Genomic DNA, 20408 nt, shown 5'->3' on the forward strand with positions numbered 1-20408 from the left:
ATTCTCAGCACATCCTGTCTGGTCCTACCCGTTTTTATCCACTTCTGGCCTCTGGATCGTTCACAAATGTCATCACTTGACCAAGCCTTCAACCTCCAAAGGCTCTTCCCAGAATGGCACAGTGGTGTAGTTGGTAGAGCTACTGCCTCACAGCAAGAGACCCAAGTTTGATCCTGACCTCGTGTGCTGTCTGTGTGGAGTTTGCATATTCCCTATTTGAACACGTGGAACTTCCCTGGGTGCTCCGGTTTACTCCCACATCCCAAAGACGTATAGGTTTGCAGTTCCTTCCTACCCAGGTTTGTCGGTTAATTGGCTTCTGTAAATTGTCCGCAGTGTGTAGGATAGTGCTTGTGTACAGGGTGATTGTTGGCCGGTGTGGGCTTGGTGGGCAGAAGGACCCGGTTCCATGCACTATCTCTAAAGCCTAAAATAAAGTCTAGAGATTACATTTCGGGTCGGGACCTTTCTTCAGATCCTCAAACTGGGTGGGAGTTTGTGGGTTAAAATGGACAGCACAGTCTTGTGTTTCAATTTGTAGAGCTTTGAAATCTACATTTTCAAGGAGGTCTGAAGTTTAAAACACATATCAAAGCAATCAGGAGATACAAGGAACTGCAGATGCTGGGATCTTGAGCAAAACACAAAGCGCTGGAGGAACTCATTGGGTCAGGCCGCATCTCTGGAGGGAATGGACAGACGACGTTTCGGGTCCCATCAATTCCCTCCACAGATGCTGCCCGATCCACTGAGTTCCTCCAGCATTTTGTGTTTTGCTTAAAGCAAAACAGCCAAGACTTTCATTGACCCAGTCACTGTGAAAAAAAAGTCATGCCTATTTTCGTTGCTATGGTAACCACTCAACCCTCGTCGGAGCCAGCGTTAGCGGTTATTCTGACCCTTTACAACAAGCTGCTCTTCCAGAATTATTTTAAGTCACAAGAACAGATTTAGCAGCTATTAAAGATGTGTTAAAGGCAATGGGAAAAAGAGGCAAGTACAATCACATTTGTCAATACATGTAGCTTTTGTTATTTCCTCCTGAAACTCATTTTGAAAAGCAGTCACAGCAATTACTTGAACTCCTTCACCGTACCAACCATCTACATCAGACTCGTACACCGATCGCCAACTTTGATCTCCATTCGAGCGCATACAATCATTCTTGCGTACAAACTCAAGATTGGTTGCCATGTTCCTTTAAAATAGAAAGTCCATGTTTCTTGTAATGAAATGCTAATATTGCAATTACTTTAACAACACGAAGCCTCGACATTCTTCTAAAGATGCGTCAAGGTTTAACAATGTAATCGAGAGCTAATGCCGCCTGACAGAACAAAAAAATAACTGGTACTCAAACACCATACCCTTCTTCCTCTCTGCCACCAACGCTGCAATGAAGAATGACTGCAGTAAAAGTTTCTCTTCAATGAGGAGTCCCATCACGACACTGCTGATGGGGACCGCCGTTAACTAAAGCGGTCCCTAGGCTCCCTGCATCTCTCTCTTCCCTCAAGAGTCTCCTTAAATAGACAATAGACAATAGGTGCAGGAGTAGGCCATTTGGCCCTTCGTGCCAGCACCGCCATTCAATGTGATCATGGCTGATCATGCACAATCAGTATCCCGTTCCTGCCTTCTCCCCATATCCCCTAACTCTGCTATTTTTAAGAGCCCTATCTAGCTCTCTCTTGAAAGCATCCAGAGAACTGGCCACCACCGCCCTCTGAGGCAGAGAAATCCACACACTCACCACTCTCTGTGAGAAAAAGTGTTTCCTCGTCTCCGTTCTAAATGGCTTACCCCTTATTCTTAAACTGTGTGTGGCCCCTGGTTCTGGACTCCCCCCCCAACATTGGGAACATGTTTCCTGCCTCTAGCGTGTCCAAGCCCTTAACAATCTCATACTCCCTCACTTCAAATATCTTTCTATTATACATTTCTGACCATGGTTTGAAAACTTTAAATATCCTTCTGTGTTAAAGGCCAATAGCTATTGTGTCGGTTGTTTTATACCTGTTCTTCCCGAGGGATTTTGGAACTTCATCCTTCCTCAGTCTGTGAAGCACAGGATCAGAAAGGGATCATGCAGTCCCACCAGCCAGCTCCACTGTTTAGTTTAGTTTAGTTTAGAGAGATACAGCATGGAAACAGGCCCTTCAGCCCACCCAGTCTACACCAAGCAGCAATCCCCACACACTAGCACTACCCTCCACACTAGGGACAATTTTTCAATTTTACAGAAGCCAATGAACCCACAAACCTGTACTTCTTTGGAATGTGGGAGGAAACCGGAACTCCTGGAGAAAGCCCACGCAGTCTCAGGGAGAAGGTACAAACTCCGAACAGAAAGCACCCGTAGTCAGGATCAAATCCAGGTCCCTGGCACTGCCTGGCAGCAACTCTACCGCTGTGTCACCTTCCAGCCCTACCTGGGTAAGGAGAGGGAAAAAAATCTTTCTCCTTCCCGAACATCACTCACTTACTTTGAAAACATAGAAACATAGAAATTAGGTGCAGGAGTAGGCCATTCGGCCCTTCGAGCCTGCACCGCCATTCAATATGATCATGGCTGATCATCCAACTCAGTATCCCGTACCTGCCTTCTCTCCATACCCTCTGATCCCCTTAGCCACAAGGGCCACATCTAACTCCCTCTTAAATATAGCCAATTAACTGGCCTCAACTACCCTCTGTGGCAGAGAGTTCCAGAGATTCACCACTCTGTGTGAAAAAAGTTTTTCTCATCTCAGTTTTAAAGGATTTCCCCCTTATCCTTAAGCTGTGACCCCTTGTCCTGGACTTCCCCAACATCGGGACTCTACCCCAACATTGAGACTCTAACTCCCAGTTCCAAACACTCCAGCGAGGGTAAACATCATCCCAGTACTGACCCTACCAAGCCCAGCAAGAATTTTGTATATTTCAATGAGATCACCTCTCATTCTTCCAAACTCAAGTCTACTTAATCTCACCACACGAGGCAAGCTTGCCAACACTGTCCTCAATCAAGTGATCCTTCACTGCACTCTCTCTCGTCTACCTTGTCTTAGATTGAGCGATCAGAACTGTACACGATGTTCCAGAGTCCTATATCAGTGACGGAAAATGTCCCTACTCTTGCACTTAAATCCTCTTACAATAAAGGCCAATGTAGCATTGCTTATTGAACCTGCACGTGAACTCTCAGTGATTTGTGTACAAGGACACCCAGCTGCTCCTGAGCACCAATACAATCTCTCACCACTTCAAGAATTACTCCACCTTTCTTTTTTTTCGACCAAAGCTGATGAGCTCATCCTTTTCCGCGTTATATTTCACCTGCCATGACACCTCCAACTCGTGGAACTGGTCTATATCCTCCTGAAGCCTCTCTGCATCCTCCTCACATACCACACTGCCCAGATTTGTATCATCCATAAACTTGGATATATCACACTTGTTGATTTAACTAAATAAGCTTTGCACTTCCAAAACTAAAATTCTCGCCCTCACCCCCTCTGCCTCTCGAACTTTTCGTTCTCCTTTAAAACCTCTCATCAAAGATTTTGTTCACCTGCCTCGACATTCTGTTGTACCTCATTGTCAATTTGAATTTGATAATAGCACATCTGTGAAGCAACTTCACGTTTTGCCACATTCAACGTTCTGTAGAGAGAGATGGACATGCATGGCAGCCGTGCCAACAGCCTCACGTCTCGTCTTTTTTCTTCTTTTGCTGTTTTGGTCTATTTGTATGTTTTAGTGTATCTTTAGTTATTGTATTGTGTGTGGGGGTGGGATTGGGGGGTTACGGGAAACCTTTTTTGTCTCTTTCCTCGACGGAGATGCAACTTTTTCCCATTCGTATCTCCGTCTGCACAGCGGTCTCAGACTCCCCAAACAGATGGAATTTCTGTTCGAAATACATGCTGCAGACATGTGGAGGCTGGGAAGAGGTGGGCCTGTCTAATATAAAAACTGCATCCAACTGAAAATAGCAAGTAACAATGACAACAGCACAGCAAACCACTCCACTGAAAAGGCAAGTGGATCAGAAGGAAAAACCGAACATAAAAGTTGAGGCTTCTATTTCCAGAGCAGCTTTAACACAGAAAAAATATCCCAAGTGTCACAGAAATGCGAATAATCAAGATTCAATAACCACATAGAGTGTCAGGTGACCAAACACTCAATGAAGGAGTTCCTCAAAAAGGAGGAAAGAAAAGCAGAGGGACTACAGGAGAGCAATCCAGAGCGTAGGATCCAAGCAGCTGAAGATATAAGACTTCAGGCAATGGTCATTTTAGAGATGGTGGAGCAGCGGTAGAGTTGCTGCCTCACAGCGCCAGAGACCCGGGTTCCATCCTGACTACGGGTGCTGTCTGTACGGAGCTTCTACATTCTCCCCGTGACCTGTGTGGGTTTTCTCCGGGTGCTCCGGTTTCCTCCTACACTGCAAAGACGTACGGGTTTGTAGGTTAACTGATGGTATAATTGCAAATAGTCCCTAGTGCGTGTGTAGGATAATGTTAGTGTTGAGGGATCGGTGGTCGGCGCGGACTCAGTGGGGCCAAAAGGCCTGTTTCCGCTCTGAATCTCTAAACTAAAATACTTACGCAAAATAGACCGGTGGCCTAGTTAACCGACAAAAACCAAAACAAAATTGATACGTCATTACTGAGGAAGTCACTGTTACTGTGAAAATAAAACGGGTTAAGTTATCTCATCAATGGTTTGAGTTGCTTCACACTTTGTAACAGTGGGTGCGCTTTTCTGTAAAGCTGGTGATACCTGATAATGTTATGGTTTCATATCCAGCCTTGCTGAGAATCAGGAAGTCAAGGGAGATAGACGATTAGTTGCTCGAAAAAAGACACAAAGTGCTGGAGTAACTCAATGGGACAGGCGGTATCTCTGGAGAACAGAGAACATGGATAGTTCAGTTTCAAGTCAAGTCAAGAGAGTTTATTGTCATGTGTCCCAGATAGGACAATGAAATTCTTGCTTGCTGCAGCACAACAGAATATTGGAAGCAAAAATACAGAACAGTTCAGTTCAATATACACATAAATAAGCAGATAAAGTGCAATAGGCTGTTGCAGTTCAGAGTCTGTTTGTTGGAGAGTTTAATAGTCTGATGGCTGTGGGGAAGTAGCTGTTCCTGAACCTGGATGTAACAGATTTCAGGCTCTTGTACCTTCTGCCTGATGGTAGCGGAGAGATGAATGCGTGGCCAGGATGGTGTGGGTCCTTGATGATGTTGGCTGCCTTTTTGAGGCAGCGACTGCGATAGATCCCCTTGATGGTGGGGAGGTCAGAGCCGATGATGGACTGGGCAGTGGTCACAACTTTCTGCATCCTTTTCCGCTCCTGGACGCTCAAATTGCCGAACCAAGCCACGATGCAACCAGTCAGCATGCTCTCTACTGTGCACCTGTAGAAGTTCGAGAGAGTCCTCTTTGACATGCCGACTCTCCGTAATCTTCTCAGGAAGTAGAGACGCTGATGTGCTTTCTTTATGATTGCATCAGTGTGCTGGGACTTCGGAAATATGCACACCCAGGAATTTGGAGTTCTTGACCCTTTCCACATTGTCCCGTTGATATAAACGGGACTGTGGGTCCCCATCCTACCCCTTCCAAAGTCCACAATCAGTTCCTTGGTTTTGCTGGTGTTGAGGGCCAGGTTATTGTGCTGGCACCATTTGGTCAAACGGTCGATCTCACTCCTATACTGTGACTCGTCCCCATCAGTGATTCGTCCCACGACAATGGTGTAGTCGGCGAACTTGATGATGGAGTTCACACTATGTCTGGCTACGCAGTCATGAGTATAGAGTGAGTACAGCAGGGGGCTGAGCACTCAGCCTTGAGGTGCTCCCATGCTGATTGTTATCGAGGCTGACACATTTCCACCAAGATTTTTATCTACCTTCGATTTTTCCAGCATCTGCAGTTCCTTCTTAAACATCATGCAATGAAGGTGCCTTTAAAATGTATTGTGACTGACACTGAAATACCAACAGTATCAGGGTTTCACTTTGTCCAAGCCTGATAGTTCCAGTTTCATGTCTCACTCCAGACACTTGAGCATGACAATGTAGTCTGATCCTTCAGTGCTACGATGAGGGACTGACGCACTATCAATGTTGAATTGAGGCCCCCAATCTGCCCAGTCAGCTGGATGTCAAAGATTCCATGACACATAGACATAGAAACATAGACACCAGCTTCAAAAAACAACATCAAACTATTCCAGATTTCTCAGCCGATATTTATTCCCCTTCCCCCGCCTATTGCCAAGATTGCTTAAATAGGTCACTGATAAAATATCATATTGTTGCCTGTGAAGTAGATCATGTGCAAATGAGTGCTGCATTTCCTGCATTGTTAAACGAGCTGCACTACAAACTGTACTCCATTAGCCTTGAGGCATCCCAAAAAGGACGTGAAAGGCACCACAGAAATGCAACCTCCGGATTCCAGCATCTGCAGTCTTGTGCCACCGCAGAAATATGCCGATACTTTAAGAGAGGAGGGAGGGGTGATGTGAATTTGAATCTGCCGAGCAACATACAGAACTTTCTCTCTTCGTTTATACTCCCACCATTTAACTATCCCACACCTTCTCAACGGTGCAGCTCCCAAAATATTCACACACCCCCAGCTTTCTATTCTTGCTGTTCTTTGACTATCGACCCTGGTGACAACTTAAAGGCTGTTTTCTTTGGCACTGCCACAGAGACGTCCGTCCCACTCACATCTACACACATTGCAGTGAATGGCAATCAGCAGCATCCAGCATCATGCTGGTTCCCAAAAGGACCCAGGCAGAGCTACAGATGGAGAATTTACCGTTTCATTAGAAATAGGGCACTTGTGGTATTGTGGGCGCTCTCCCTAGACATGGCTGACTCCGCGTTGAGGCACTGTCTTGATGCTGCCTCTCCTGCGCGTTGCCGTGGTCCCTCAGCCCCTCCACTTCCACCGTATGTCGATCCCTTGGCATTGCCCCTCTTACAGTGCGGCACTCGCCCTGCCACCATGCCGAGCTCTCTCAGCCCCCACCACCGCACACGGACAGCGTGATGCTCCCTCAGCGGCATCCAGCTACATGAGGGCAACTATCATCCCTGCATTGCATGGTCTCTTCAGCAAGGACCTTAAGTTTGGATTACAAAGTCAAATTCATTCATGGCCATGGCTGCCACACTTGGACATGACTGCCAGGCACGCAAACGTTACAGGGTGAGGGGAAGAAACAAGTACAGTCCTGACACAGACCCAGATTCCTGTCGCAATTCGACATTACAGACCCCGTGAGGAATGAGAACTTAGACCAAGAATAAAATACTTTTACTGGTTTCCAATCATTTTGCCCAGTGCTCTTCAATATTAATCTGACCACAGAATAGGAGCTTTCTGCAGAACTCAATGTGATATCAATCAGTTTAAAGTGGTGCAATCATGTGAGGGCGGGTTAACCGAGAAGACAAATTGGATTTGTTCAAGTATTGACTATTTGAATAATCTAACTGTGTTACTCTCAGCAAAGGCTCCAATACCTTCCTCCCCACAATTCATCTCTACTTTGTCCCCTTGTGATGTCTCCAGGCCCTCCACTTCCTCCTGGTTCCCACTTGATCTGAAGGTGCCTCACGGCAGAGGCAGGTCAGGCAGCATCTCTGGAGAGCATGGATAGGTGACGTTTCGGATTGGGACCCATCATCAGACCGATTATGGGGTGGGGAGAGGGGGAAGGGGGGGGGGGGGGCAAGTACAGGGTGAGGAGCGTTTGTTGATAGGCAGATAATTAGACAAAAGCCAGAGATGAAAAAAAACAGAATGTGTCGGACAATGGGATTGTGGAGTTGCAAATTGCAAAGCTGGAGGAAGGAATGTAGCCGGCAGGGGAGGAGGGGGTAAGAAATAGGTGCGAGTCCAGACAGGGCACAGGGGAAGGGGGGGGAGAAGTGAAGGGGGCGAGGTGAAAGAAGAGCCCAAAAAAGATATTTGAGCTTCTGAGCACTTTCAAAACAAAAGGTTTCCACTGTACCTCAGTACAGGCGACAATAAACGACAGGGAACTGAAATCCCTTTTGTGGCCAGGCAACTCTGCACAGGACAGTTCTCAGCACACGTCAAATCCCGACACCCTGTGGCACAGACTGAGCTACAAGAAGTCACAGACTGTTGCTGTCTGCAAGAACCCATGTCCTGGGTTTAGGAGATTCTTCTTGACTGAGTGACTGTGGGTGGGAGTCTTCCAGATGGTTCTTTTACCTGCTTGACCAAAAGCAAAAGACCTTCTGTCTCTGTTCTGTGAAGATGATGCTCCATGGTATTTGCAAGCCAAGTACCAGCAGGACAGCTGCCAGCCTCCAGCACTCATCCACTTAAGCACTGTGTTGGACTGTCTGTCCTGGTCTTGGCTTCTAGCAGACGTTGATTATTGGCCAAAACCAGCTCACATAAGAAATTAAAGAATGCCCTTAAGTTTACTTTAGGTTAGTTTATTGCCACGTGTACCGAGGTACACTGAAAAGCTTTTGTTGCGTGCTATCCAGTCAGCGGAAAGACAATACGTGATTACAATCGAGCCATTTACAGTGTACAGATAGATACATGATAAGGGAATAACGTTTAGTGCAAGGCAAAGCCAGCAAAGTCTGATCAAGGATAGTCTGAGGGTCATCAATGAGGTAGATAGTAGTTCAGGACTTCGCTCTCTGGTTGTGGTAGGATGGTTCAGTTGCCTGATAACAGCTGGGAAGAAGCTGTCCCTGAATTTGGAGGTGTGCGTTTTCACACTTCCGTACCTTTTGCCCGATGGGAAAGGGGAGAAGAGAGAGTGACCGGGGTGCGACTGGTCATTGATTATGCTGATGGCCTTGCCGAGGCAGCGTGATGTATAAATGTAGTCAATGGAAGGGAGGTTGGATTGTGTGACGGGTTTGTGTGTTTGGCCCAAAGCAAAAGACCTCATGTCTCACTGTTCTGTGGTGATGATTCTACATGATATTCGGATGCGGAGTTTTAGCATCCACCTGCGTGTTTGAAGATGGGCTCCGGCCCCTTCAGGCGGTGTCTTTGGTGCCGACTCTAGAGTACTCCAGCACTTTGTGACTTTTAATGGGCAAGTCTCGGGCATATCCCGATGCCTCTCGAAGTCATTGACTGATTGAATTATTAGCCCAGGTTTTGTTTTAGCTGTTCTTTGCAAAAGGCAGATAGTTAGATAGTGATGCCTCGCATGTAATTAATACTAATTGGAAAAGAGTGCTGGCTTCCCTGTCTAGGCACGCACAGGAGGAATGTCTTTTAGGAGAAGCAACTAAATTTAGGGATCACCACAAGGCCAGAATTGATAGGACACAGAGATCCTGGAGGAAATTACAGAAAAGGGGAAAGATCCTTGGATGGAACTGAACACAAGGGTTAGAATTTTAAAATGAAGTAGGAATTATCTGCAGGTCATGAAGCAGGTCAGAGGTGATGGGTGAATCATGGTCACTATCTGGTTGAAATGAGCAACTCCTGCATGCAAGGACCAGGCTGTGATGTGGAAAACGCCTGGTGCAATGAACAGCTGGAGGCAACATCTGAATGAAAATGGCAGTTGACAGCACATTTGACAAAATTCACTAACTAGAACCTATAAACTATCAAGATCTTTATTGAACGGTTTTCTTATCTTAGCGCTCTTTTCACTTCACTAAGTGAACGATTTAACAAGCACCCTGTCGGATGTCTTCCAAGTGGGCAGGCTTCCTGTCAGTGTTGACATAACCGCAGCTGGATGCAAGGCCAATTCTAACCTACGATACCAGCTAAATGAGATCAGCTAACACCAGAAATGGAAGCCAGGCCTTTACTGATCTGTATGACACAGCTGCTTTCCACTTCCTGCATCTTGAGGAGCCACACACGTATTGTCAGACAAGCTTGTCTGAGAATTTTCCAGGAATAACGAACAATCTGCTGGACGAACTCAACGGGCCATGTTCCCATCCAGAAGTCTCTTAAACGCTACTATTGTATCTGTCACAACGGCCACCCCCAGCGTCGCGTTCCAAGCACTCGCCACCCTCTGCGAACCTGCCCCGCACATCTCCTTTAAACTTATCCCTTCTCACCTTAAAGCTATGCCCTGTAGTGTTTGATTTTTCCATTCTGGGAAAAGTGTTCTGATCGTCTCCCCGAACCATGGATCTCATAATTTTATACACTTCTCTCAGATCACCTCGCAACCTCCGCCATTCCAGACAAAACGGTCCGAGTCTGTCTAACCTCTCCCTCTTGGTAATTGCTCCCTAATCCAGACGTCATTCTGGTAAACCTCCTCTGCACCTTTCCTAAGCATCCACGTCCTTCCTTTAATGGGGTGACCAGAACGGCCCGCAATACCCCAAAGCTGCATCAAGACTTTCAGTCTCTTCTTCTCAATGCCCTGACCAATGAAGACAGGCAGAGCATGTGCCTCTTTTTCACTCTATCTACTTGTTTTGCCACTATCAGGGAGTTATGGAATTGGACTCCGTGAAGCCTGAGGCTTGGAGGATCTCGAAGGTGAGCTAAATGCAAATCAGTCTGAAGAAGGGTTTTGGCCCGAAACCTGGCCTATATCCTTCGCCCCATAGATGCTGCTGCACCCGCTGAGTTTCTCCAGCATTTTTGTCTACCAGCTAAATGCAAATAATCCCAGGCACAGGTATGACAACTTTTTTCTCACATACAGTATTACAAGTCACCTTAATTCTCTAGGCTACTTTTGTTAAGAAGGAACCAATTCATTTCTCACCCCAGCAGTCTCCTGCTTTCCATTTAATCAATAAAGAATAAATTAATTCTTCAGGATTTTTTTGAGGCTTTTCTTTTGCTTGCATGAAGGACATTTATGCTTCCACATTGACTTTCTTCCCCAGTTTACACAATATGATATTGATGATTAACCTCAGACGAGAAAAAAAAATCAACACCTTTAGTAAAACAGAAGTATCACAAGTCCATGAGAGGCAAATTAAAAAAAAGCTACTTTGTGGTGAAGTTACAGACAGAGGCTTGGACTTATGACACGTGTTCAAATCCCACCACAGCAGCCGAGGAACTTACATTGAGTTCATTAAATAAACTGGAATAGGAAGCTAATATCGGTTATGGGAACCCTGAAACTGCCAGAATAGCATTGGCTCAGAAACATCCTGCACAGTCTGGCCTGCACGCAACTACCCAGCCATGTGGCTCACACCTCAGAGGCAAGCAATTCAAAGACTCATCAAAATGGGCAAGAAATGTTACCCTTGCCAGTAACAACCACATCCTATGAGTGAATTAAAAAAAATTAAACCTTGCTTAGAGCGCTGGGAAAGTATCCCAAAGCATCTTAATTGGGGTTAGACACAAAATGCTGGAGCAACTCAGCGGGTCAGGCAGCATCTCTGGAGAAAAGGAATAGGTGACGTTACGGGTCGAGACCCTTCTTCCGACGTCTGAAGAAGGATCTCGACCCGAAATGTCACCTATTCCTTTCTCCAGAGATGCTGCCTGCCCTACTGAGTTACTCCAGCATTTTGTTTCTATCTTCGGTGTAAACCAGCATCTGCAGCTCCTTCCTACACATCTAAACTGGGGTCCCTGGGCCAGGGGGAAATCACAAAGAATATGGAGGAGAGAGATTAGAAAAATCAGATATCAACATTTTGCTGTTCCTCGCTGTTAACACCCACTGGACAAGGCGACACATGAACTGCAAGCTCTCCTCATGTGGAACGTTTTGAAAAACATGGAGAAAGAGGGAAAGCGCACAAACACGAACAGCCCAGCACGACTGGAGCAACTTCTCCCTCGTCACCCCCAACCTTCTGGATGTTTGTGGCCAGCTACCTAGAGCCAGGCTGGAATTCACCGACTTCAGACTTGAACAGCGAGGCAGCCATCCATTGAAACAGTCAATAATTGGAACAGTGATGGACAATTCACCAGCACTTTTGCTTATCTCAGTGCTGGGCAGGGCACTGTCGGTGAACAAAAATGTACATCAATCACAAAATATATAAACTGGTGATAAAGATCAAATTCTGTGACATGCAAGACTACGACTGAGAGCTTGGACTTCAATAAAGGATCTCTCCAGCTCAGTGCCCTCCATAATGTTTGGGACAAAGATCCATCATTTATTTATTTGCCTCTGTGCTCCACAATTTGAGATTTGTAATAGAAAAAAAAATCACATGTGGTTAAAGTGCACATTGTCAGATTTTATTAAAGGCCATTTTTATACATGTTGGTTTCACCATGTAGAAATTACAGCTGTGTTTATACATAGTGGGGGGGGGGGGGGGGGGGGGGGAGGAGTCAGTCTACCTCACGACACCTCACAAGTGGAGGCAGTATTAGGGTTGCAGTGATGACAGGCATTAGGTAATAGATACAGCTTATTCTTCCATACGCAGCAAGATTTTGAATTACATTAATAAATACTCAAAGGATTTCACTGGTCGCACTAAAAAAACCTCCTGAGAGCTTAGCGAGTGTCAGCTTCCTTCAAATGATTCGCTGTTAACCGTGAAGGAGCCACTATTCTAACTATTCATTTTCCGATAGACGTTCACCTGGCTTTCCTCAACACTTCACTTGCTTATTGGGTCCATGCAGTAACTGGTGTTGAATGTCTAGCCTCATGAGTGTTGAGCCTCATAAATAAACAGGATGTGAAATGTGTACTACAATGAGGCACTTTCAGAATGAGTTCTCTCCCCTTTCCGCATTTCAACATCTGCAGATGGTATTCAGCAAAGGTCTTAACCTGCTGTAAGGTTGCTGAGGGAAGCCAAGGAAATGGGCTGCTCATTGCTGATAGTACACAAGCCGCACCATTCCACATTAAGAACACAGCAGGACTGGTCTGAGCTCCTTGCACAATGCCAATGGGATGAACAAATATGATTTTATACCCATTTTTTTTAATGAAATAGGTTAGTAACCAGAACAAACCACGGCAGAGGTAGGTCATTGTGAGTCCTATCAGATGGCAGTTTGAGTGAAGCGTTAAAGTTGGCTTCACACAAAGTGCTCGAGTATCTCAGTGGGTCAGGCATCATCTCTGGAGCGAATGGACAGGTAATATTGTGAGTCAGGACCCTGATTCAGAAGTTAAAGTTGGCTTCCTTGGGCAGGCAGGGGATGGGAGGTGCTGTTAGAAGGTTTCTACTTCTGCTATCCATTGGCTCATCTTTGGATCGGTGGCAGAATGACCATTGAAAAGAAAAACTTGCATCTGTGCAGCGCCATTCACTTCATGCTCAGCTCATGAAGAATTTTCTGAAGTGTGGCGATTATTTCAATGTTGGAAATGTAGCATCCAATGTCAGCACAGCAAGCTGCCACAGCTGTAATGTTACAACAACTTGTTTGACATTGAGACTAAAGAAGAGTCCCAACCCGAAACGTCACCTATCCATGTTCTCCATAGATGCTGCCTGACCCGCTGAGTTACTCCAGCACTCTGTGAAACGTCACCTATCCATGTTCTCCATAGATGCTGCCTGACCCACTGAGTTACTCCAACACTCTGTGAAACGTCACCTATCCATGTTCTCCACAGATGCTGCCTGACCCGCTGGGTTACTCCAGCACTCTGTGAAACGTCACCTATCCATGTTCTCCATAGATGCTGCCTGACCCGCTGAGTTACTCCAGCACTCTGTGAAACGTCACCTATCCATGTTCTCCACAGATGCTGCCTGACCCACTGAGTTACTCCAGCACTCTGTGTCTTTTGTTATAACAACTAATGCGGGGGTCAGGGGTTAAATGTCAATTTGGACATTGGGGATAACACCTGTGTCATCGGGATCTTTTGTATCTCCTTCTGACGGCAATTGGAATTACGGTTTAATTCCTCATTCAAAGAGAGCATCTCTGACAATGAGACACCCCCACACATGGCACAGGAGTGTTCACCTGGATTTTTCTGCTCGTCTTTGGCAGCAGGACTTCAAACCACAAACTTTTAATTCCAAAGATAATGTTCACTGAGGCACGATTTATAGTCATACAGCATGGAAACAGGCCCTTCGACCTAACTCCATACCGACCAAGATGGCCCATCTAAGCTAGTCCCATTTGCCAGCAATTGGTCCATATCCCTTTAAATCTTTCCTATCCATATATCAGTCCAGATGTTGTCCCTTCAATGTTGTTCTTGTACTGCCTCAACTACCTCCTCTGGCAACTCATTCCACATATCCATATTGTGTTAAGTTGTATGCACTAGTATTAATAACATCCTCCTCATGTTCAGTGCCCAGGCTTGCACTTGTGACGTAGTCCCGTGGGTGTGATATTAGTCAAAGGGAGAATAGATAAGAGGAGAGATTTAGGAAGAGGAAAGAAAGAACAAATCTTCATCCCAACCTCCTCCACGAATGCTCAGGAATGGGCCCTTTCCCTCTCACAATGAAAGTGTTTAGGCAGCATTAGTACCCGACAACTCTGATGCAAGATAAAAAGCAACCCGCAAGTATGACTGCAATAATGCAACCACTAGGTCAGTAGAAGCTACCCAGTAAAACGCAGTGGATAGGTAATAGTTTGAACCCATGCCAGCTTTAGACAAGAATACAAGACACTGATCAAATATTTACAGGAGGCAGCTTTCCCAAGGAGCATTTGATTCAAATCTTGTAACAACGCCCAGCAAACGCATCCAGATCGTTCATGATTAAAAATTAGAAAAAAAATCATAATGTTCCATTCTGGGGGAGGGGGAGAATATTTTACAAATCTCCCTTCTGTTTAAAACCATCTGTCAAAAAAATGCCAGTGAACCACATAAACCACCCAGTTTGAAATTCAGCCTTCTATTCTGTTTCCTGTCCACCAGCCACATCCGCAGTCTGCCATACTCAAAACAATTCACATCTTAACTGTGTCTCTCTCATTCTGTACCATTACCAGAGCAATCATTTTATTGGGTTGTACTATATTTAAAAAAAACGGAAAAAAAGAACGGGCTATGCTTCATAGCAGCGCGTGAAAACCACAGCTATGATATTTATACTCACCAGCCACAGGTCTCCAAACCCCAGAGTAGGAATTCTTGGGAGCAGCAACATGGAACAGAAGAGGAGCAGTCTCCCCATCCAGATGAACAGCAAGCACAAAGAGGATTTGCATGCATGCCTGCAATATGCTTGCTAAAAATGCCTCTCTAAATAGGTCCTTTTTAAATGGGTGCATGTTGCCCTGGCTTAAGGACATGGTGCCAAGATACACAACGATTCTTCTGCACTCTGAGCTCCATTCTCACACGCAAACCAGTAATACACAGACGCTGCCATTCCTGATGGTATTTTTTTAATATTTGTAGTGGTTGTTTGCAGTGTTTTTGTTCGGGTGAATTTTACAGGCTGCAGGACACCATATTTGCACAAGCATTTAACAAGGGCCTCATACTTGACACTAGTTCTGGCTCTTAGGCCAAGTAAGCCAATGTGTTAGTTTGCCACTGCCAAAACCAGTGCATAAACAACTGAAAAGATGGTTACTCAGTTATTATACATTTCACAATGACAACATGCTTGCTGAAGAAAGCATTGACTTCTTGTTATGATCACAGCCACCTGTCAATCCCTTGCACAAGTTGCTGCTCATCATGAAGGATGGCACAGTGGCCTGCCGCATGGTGCCAGAGACCCTGGTTCGATCCTGAACTCAGATGCTTTATGTGTGGAGTTTGCACCCCCTCTCTGTGACTACATGGGTTTCCTCTAGGTGCTCCGCTTTTCTTCCACATCCCAAAGATGTGATGGTTTGTAGGATAATTGGCTTCTGTAAAATGCCCGTCATGTGCAGGGAGTGGATGAGAAAGTGGGATAATGTTGGGCGTGGACTCAGTGGGCTGAAGGGCCTGTTTCCATGCTATATGTCTTTCTAAGCTACATGCTTAGAGAGACATATAGTAAAGAGGTTCTTCTGCAGTTGTATAGGGCTCTGGTGAGACCACATTTGGAGTATTGTGTACAGTTTAAGTCTCCTAATTTGAGGAAGGACATCTTTGTGATTGAGGCAGTGCAGCGTAGGTTCACGAGATTGATCCATGGGATTTTGGGACTGTCATATGAGGGAAGATTGAAAAGACTAGGCTTGTATTCACTGGAGTTCAGAAGTATGTGGGGGATCTTATAAAAACATATAAAATTATAAAAGGACTGGACAAGCTAGATGCAGGAAAAATGTTCCCAATGTTGGGCGAGTCCAGAACCAGGGGCCACAGTCTTAGAATAAAGGGGTCATTTAAGACTGAGGTGAGAAAAAACTTTTTCACCCAGAGAGTTGTGAATTTATGGAATTCCCTGCCACAGAGGGCAGTGGAGGCCAGGTCACTGGATGGATTTAAAGAGAGTTAGATAGAGCTCTAGGGGCTAGTGGAGTCAAGGGCTATGGGGAGAAGGCAGGCACGGGTTATTGATAGGGGATGATCAGCCATGATCACAATGAATGGCGGTGCTGGCTTGAAGGGCCGAATGGCCTCCTGCACCTATTTTCTATGTTTCTATGCTGGCTAAAAGAGCTTTGCTATGCAAAATTAAATACTCATTTGACTGCAGCCTAAGCACTGCAGACAGTCTGTTCACCACATAACAGGAAGGATGTGATGGCATTGAGAAGGTGCAGTGAAAATTTATGAAGATGTTATCGGGGATGGAGAAATGTAACTACAAGGAGGGCCAGGTTTAGCTAGCGTTGCATGCTTTGGTACAAAGGAGGTATTTAATATTTGAAATAAAAAGTAAATCCTACCATCGATTTAATACATGCTTAAAAATGTTCACAGCTCGGGACAAAGCATTAATTGGGAACCACTCTGCTTTTTGTTCAGCATGGAAGCTAATCAAGATGGAGGATGTTAGAACATACAACAGAGCAGAAGAGTTTATTGATCCAGTATCCACACTGTACCGGTCACCTCTGTACTGCGCTGACATTCAATGGAGTACTTGCATCCAATGAGAGTGAAGTTGGCCTCTCTGCACTTTACCTCAGACTCTCTCCATAACTCATTCTATTGAAATCCATTCTATTGATTGAAAGATACAGCATGGAAAAAGGCCCTTCAGCCCACCAGGTCTACGCTGACCATTGATCACCCGTTCATTCTAGTTCTATGTTATCCCATTTTCGCATCCACTCCCTACACACTAGGGGGGAATTTACAGAGGCCAATAAGCCGATTTGTATATGGCTTTGGGATATGGGAGAAAGCCAAAGCACCTGGAGGAAACCCACGTGGGCACAGGAAGAATGTGCAAACTCCATACAGACAGCACCCGCTGTCAGGATCAAACCCGGGTCTCTGGCACTGTGAGACTGCGGCTCTAGCAGCAGCGCCACTGTGCCCCCCTGTCTGGTCAAGCATGTTACTTCAAGGGTTCTGGAGTCATGACGTCCATAGAAAGATAATTTTCATTACTTAAGAATGAAGAAATACCAAAATGTAATAAGTTCCATTAATGTAGCATCTTCAGCATTCAGACAGCTGCATGTTATCACAAGAAAGCATGAGCAGGAATAGGCCAGCGGGCCTCTCAAACCTGCTCTGCCATTGAATATGATCATGGCTGATCTCTGTTGGCCTTACCTCCTTCAGTGAAAGGCCTGGATAGAGTGGATGTGGAGAGGATGTTTCCACTAGTGGGAGAGTCCAGGACCAGAGGCCACAGCCTCAGAATACAAGGATGTACCTTTAGAAAGATGAGGAGGGACTTATTTAGTTAGAGGGTGGTGAATCTGTGAAATTCATTGCCACAGATGGCTGTGGAGGCCAAGTCAATTGATATTTTTAAAGCAGAGATTGACAGATTCTTGATTAGTAAGGGAAGTGGGGAGAAGGCAGTAGAATGTGGTTGAGAGGGAAAGATAGATCAGCCATGATTGAATGGCTGAGTAGACGATGGGCTGAATGGCCTAAATCTGCTCCTATCACTTATGAATTTATGTCTCAGTTCCTCAATGCAATATTGGGTCAGGTGACTAAAAGCTTGGTTAGAGAAGTCGATTTTAAGGAGGGAAAAGAATATGAGGAAGAGATTTAGGAAGGAATTTGGCTAAGGCAATTAAATTAACAGCCTCCAGAGGTTGCAGAGTTAGGGAGGGCAGTTTGGAGAAACAAGAATGAAAACAGACTCATGAGCACTTGTCGCCTTATTGTTCATCAGAACCTTGCTGCAGGAAACATTTCTGTCACAACTAGTGACCCTACCTCAGAATACGCAAAAAAAAACAACATTATTGAACAAGGCATACTGGCAATGCAGAACTACATTTGATAGACTCCCCATTTTGTGGCGTTTCTGCTGACGTTATGGTCATAAAGGGAGGAGCCTTTAAGTATAGACCTCTAACACGGTGTGTCAATCCTAACTTCTCAGGACACACAATTGATTTCAGTCCCAAAATTCCACAAGAGTTGCCTCTCAAACCGACAGACCACATTTACCACCATTGTTCGCCTTTCTTCATAACTTATTTAATCGTCCATTACTCTGTTTGGATTTATTTTGTCTGCTTTAAATGTCAACATGAAAATAAACTTTTCAGGACTTCAAGTCAGCTGCTCACAAGAAACCTCACAGCAGCGTGGTCACCGCCAAATTACAGGGACAAGATTCAAGGCCCGTGTTCCTTCAACATCAAGAAAAGCAAAACTATCGACACATGAAAGAGAAAAACTATTCAGCTTCAAATGAATGTCAAAACACAAAATTCCCTTTAAAATTGAAACCATGGAGAGTGGCGTTGAGCGATATGGTCCGGTTTAAGTGGGATAGTGGGGTCTTTGGTAAAACACATAACAGATTCGCGTGCAGACACTCAGATGTGAATATCGACCAAACACGCAAATATTCGCCACAGCAAATGTAACAAGTTCTTAGATCTTGCTTTTCTTTTTTTTGAAAAGAGTGTCGGGATCATGTCACAAACGCAGAGTTTGACAGATTAATTAGCCAAAGAAAACTGGCGCCTTGTGGCGACAAATAGCACCTTCCCAACAAACCATTTGTGACACCGAGGGGCTCTTGGCGAAGTCACGGCACCGTCTGTGGAAATCGGCGCTGCAACATTTTAATGGCCATCACAAGCCGACTGGTTCAAGCAATGAAACAGGTCCCGGGGATGAAATGACATGATCTCTTTTGATCGGCAAAACCTACGGGGAAAGCTGGTAATAAAGGAAATTCAAAGTAACTTTGCAAGTTAACCGCCCTTTCGCGAGATAACTGGGGGCGTTTTCCGCCAGAACGCAGACTAGTAAAATAAAACTCAGAAGGGAAGACTGGAAGCTGGCGGCATGTTTTCGCAAGGAGAGATGCACCTGCTCACCTTCAATGCGTGTGACAAGTTCTTGGATGCTGCCCCGCAGCGATGGGTCGGCGATGCGATGTAGCAACTTGTACACGTTGTATACGTTGGGCTGGACGCTCTCGAACCTCTGGATTTCGCCACGGATGGCCAGGGAGTGGGGCAACTGCTTTTGAGAATTCATCTTCTCCTCCGGTGCGGTGCTACTCTGTGCGTTATGTGTTTCCCTGCGGGGGCGCAGATTTCACCCATACTGTTCCAGCACAACGCGCCCACCCCTCAACCCCCCAGCAACAAAAAAATAAACGCAAGTTTGGATTTGAGTGACTTTAAAAATAAAACCGAAAAAAAAAAAAGATCCTTTGAGCTTCTTAACGGTGCTGAAACGTCTGCTTGGCTCGCACCTCGTGCAGAGAGAGAGAGAGAGCACTTCCGCAACTTGCAACCTGTGGCAGTTTCACTACCTGATCTGACATTCACTTCACTGACGTCAGGCTGTTGTTAGGTACAAAGTTTGGGAGACTGCAGCTATTAAATAAAGTTTGATTGCCCTCCAACGGTTACAATCTCAAAGCAGGCAGCAGTTGTGAGCCGGTTCAGCCACAAGCCGCTCACAGCCCCGAGAATGTTCTTGCACCGTCTCCAAACAGTCGTGCGAGACGAACGCGAAGCCCAAACTGTGCGCACAATAATCTTTCCATTTGTGTTTTGCTCGAGATTCCAGTTCCTTGTGTCAACAGAACCTTTCCATTATTCACAACTTGCACTGGGCGGAGTGTCGTGTTACTGTTGCTGCCCGGTGTTTACATGTAATTAACCAGTATTTGAATAAAAGTCAAAGTCTAGAGCAACAACTGTATCGAGTCCCTCCTCTCTTCCAGCCTTCCCCCAACCCCCCTCTCTCCATCCCGACCCAAAACGTCACCTATCCATAGGTTGACAAAAGTGCTGGAGAAACTCAGCGGGTGCAGCAGCATCTATGGAGCGAAGGAAATAGGCAACGTTTCGGGCTTCGGCCCGAAACGTTGCCTATTTCCTTCGCTCCATAGATGCAGCTGCACCCGC

At 45.5% G+C, this 20408-nt stretch overlaps 1 protein-coding gene across 2 annotated transcripts in view; it reads right to left on the reverse strand.

Annotated features, from left to right (window-relative positions):
• Positions 1 to 20093, reverse strand: part of LOC129714769 (arf-GAP with GTPase, ANK repeat and PH domain-containing protein 1-like) — a 109864-nt gene extending 89771 nt beyond the window's left edge. The window contains exon 1 of one of the 2 annotated variants that reach the window (XM_055664604.1): positions 19365 to 20093. In XM_055664604.1, the coding sequence (XP_055520579.1) occupies positions 19365 to 19527 (163 nt within the window). In that variant the 5' untranslated portion in view covers positions 19528 to 20093. The remainder of the gene's footprint in view (positions 1 to 19364) is intronic. The other variant, XM_055664605.1, reaches the window with a different exon arrangement.
• Positions 20094 to 20408: the final 315 nt, after the last annotated feature.

The sequence above is a fragment of the Leucoraja erinacea genome, chromosome 40, assembly GCF_028641065.1.
Source record: "Leucoraja erinacea ecotype New England chromosome 40, Leri_hhj_1, whole genome shotgun sequence".
NCBI lineage: Eukaryota > Metazoa > Chordata > Chondrichthyes > Rajiformes > Rajidae > Leucoraja > Leucoraja erinaceus.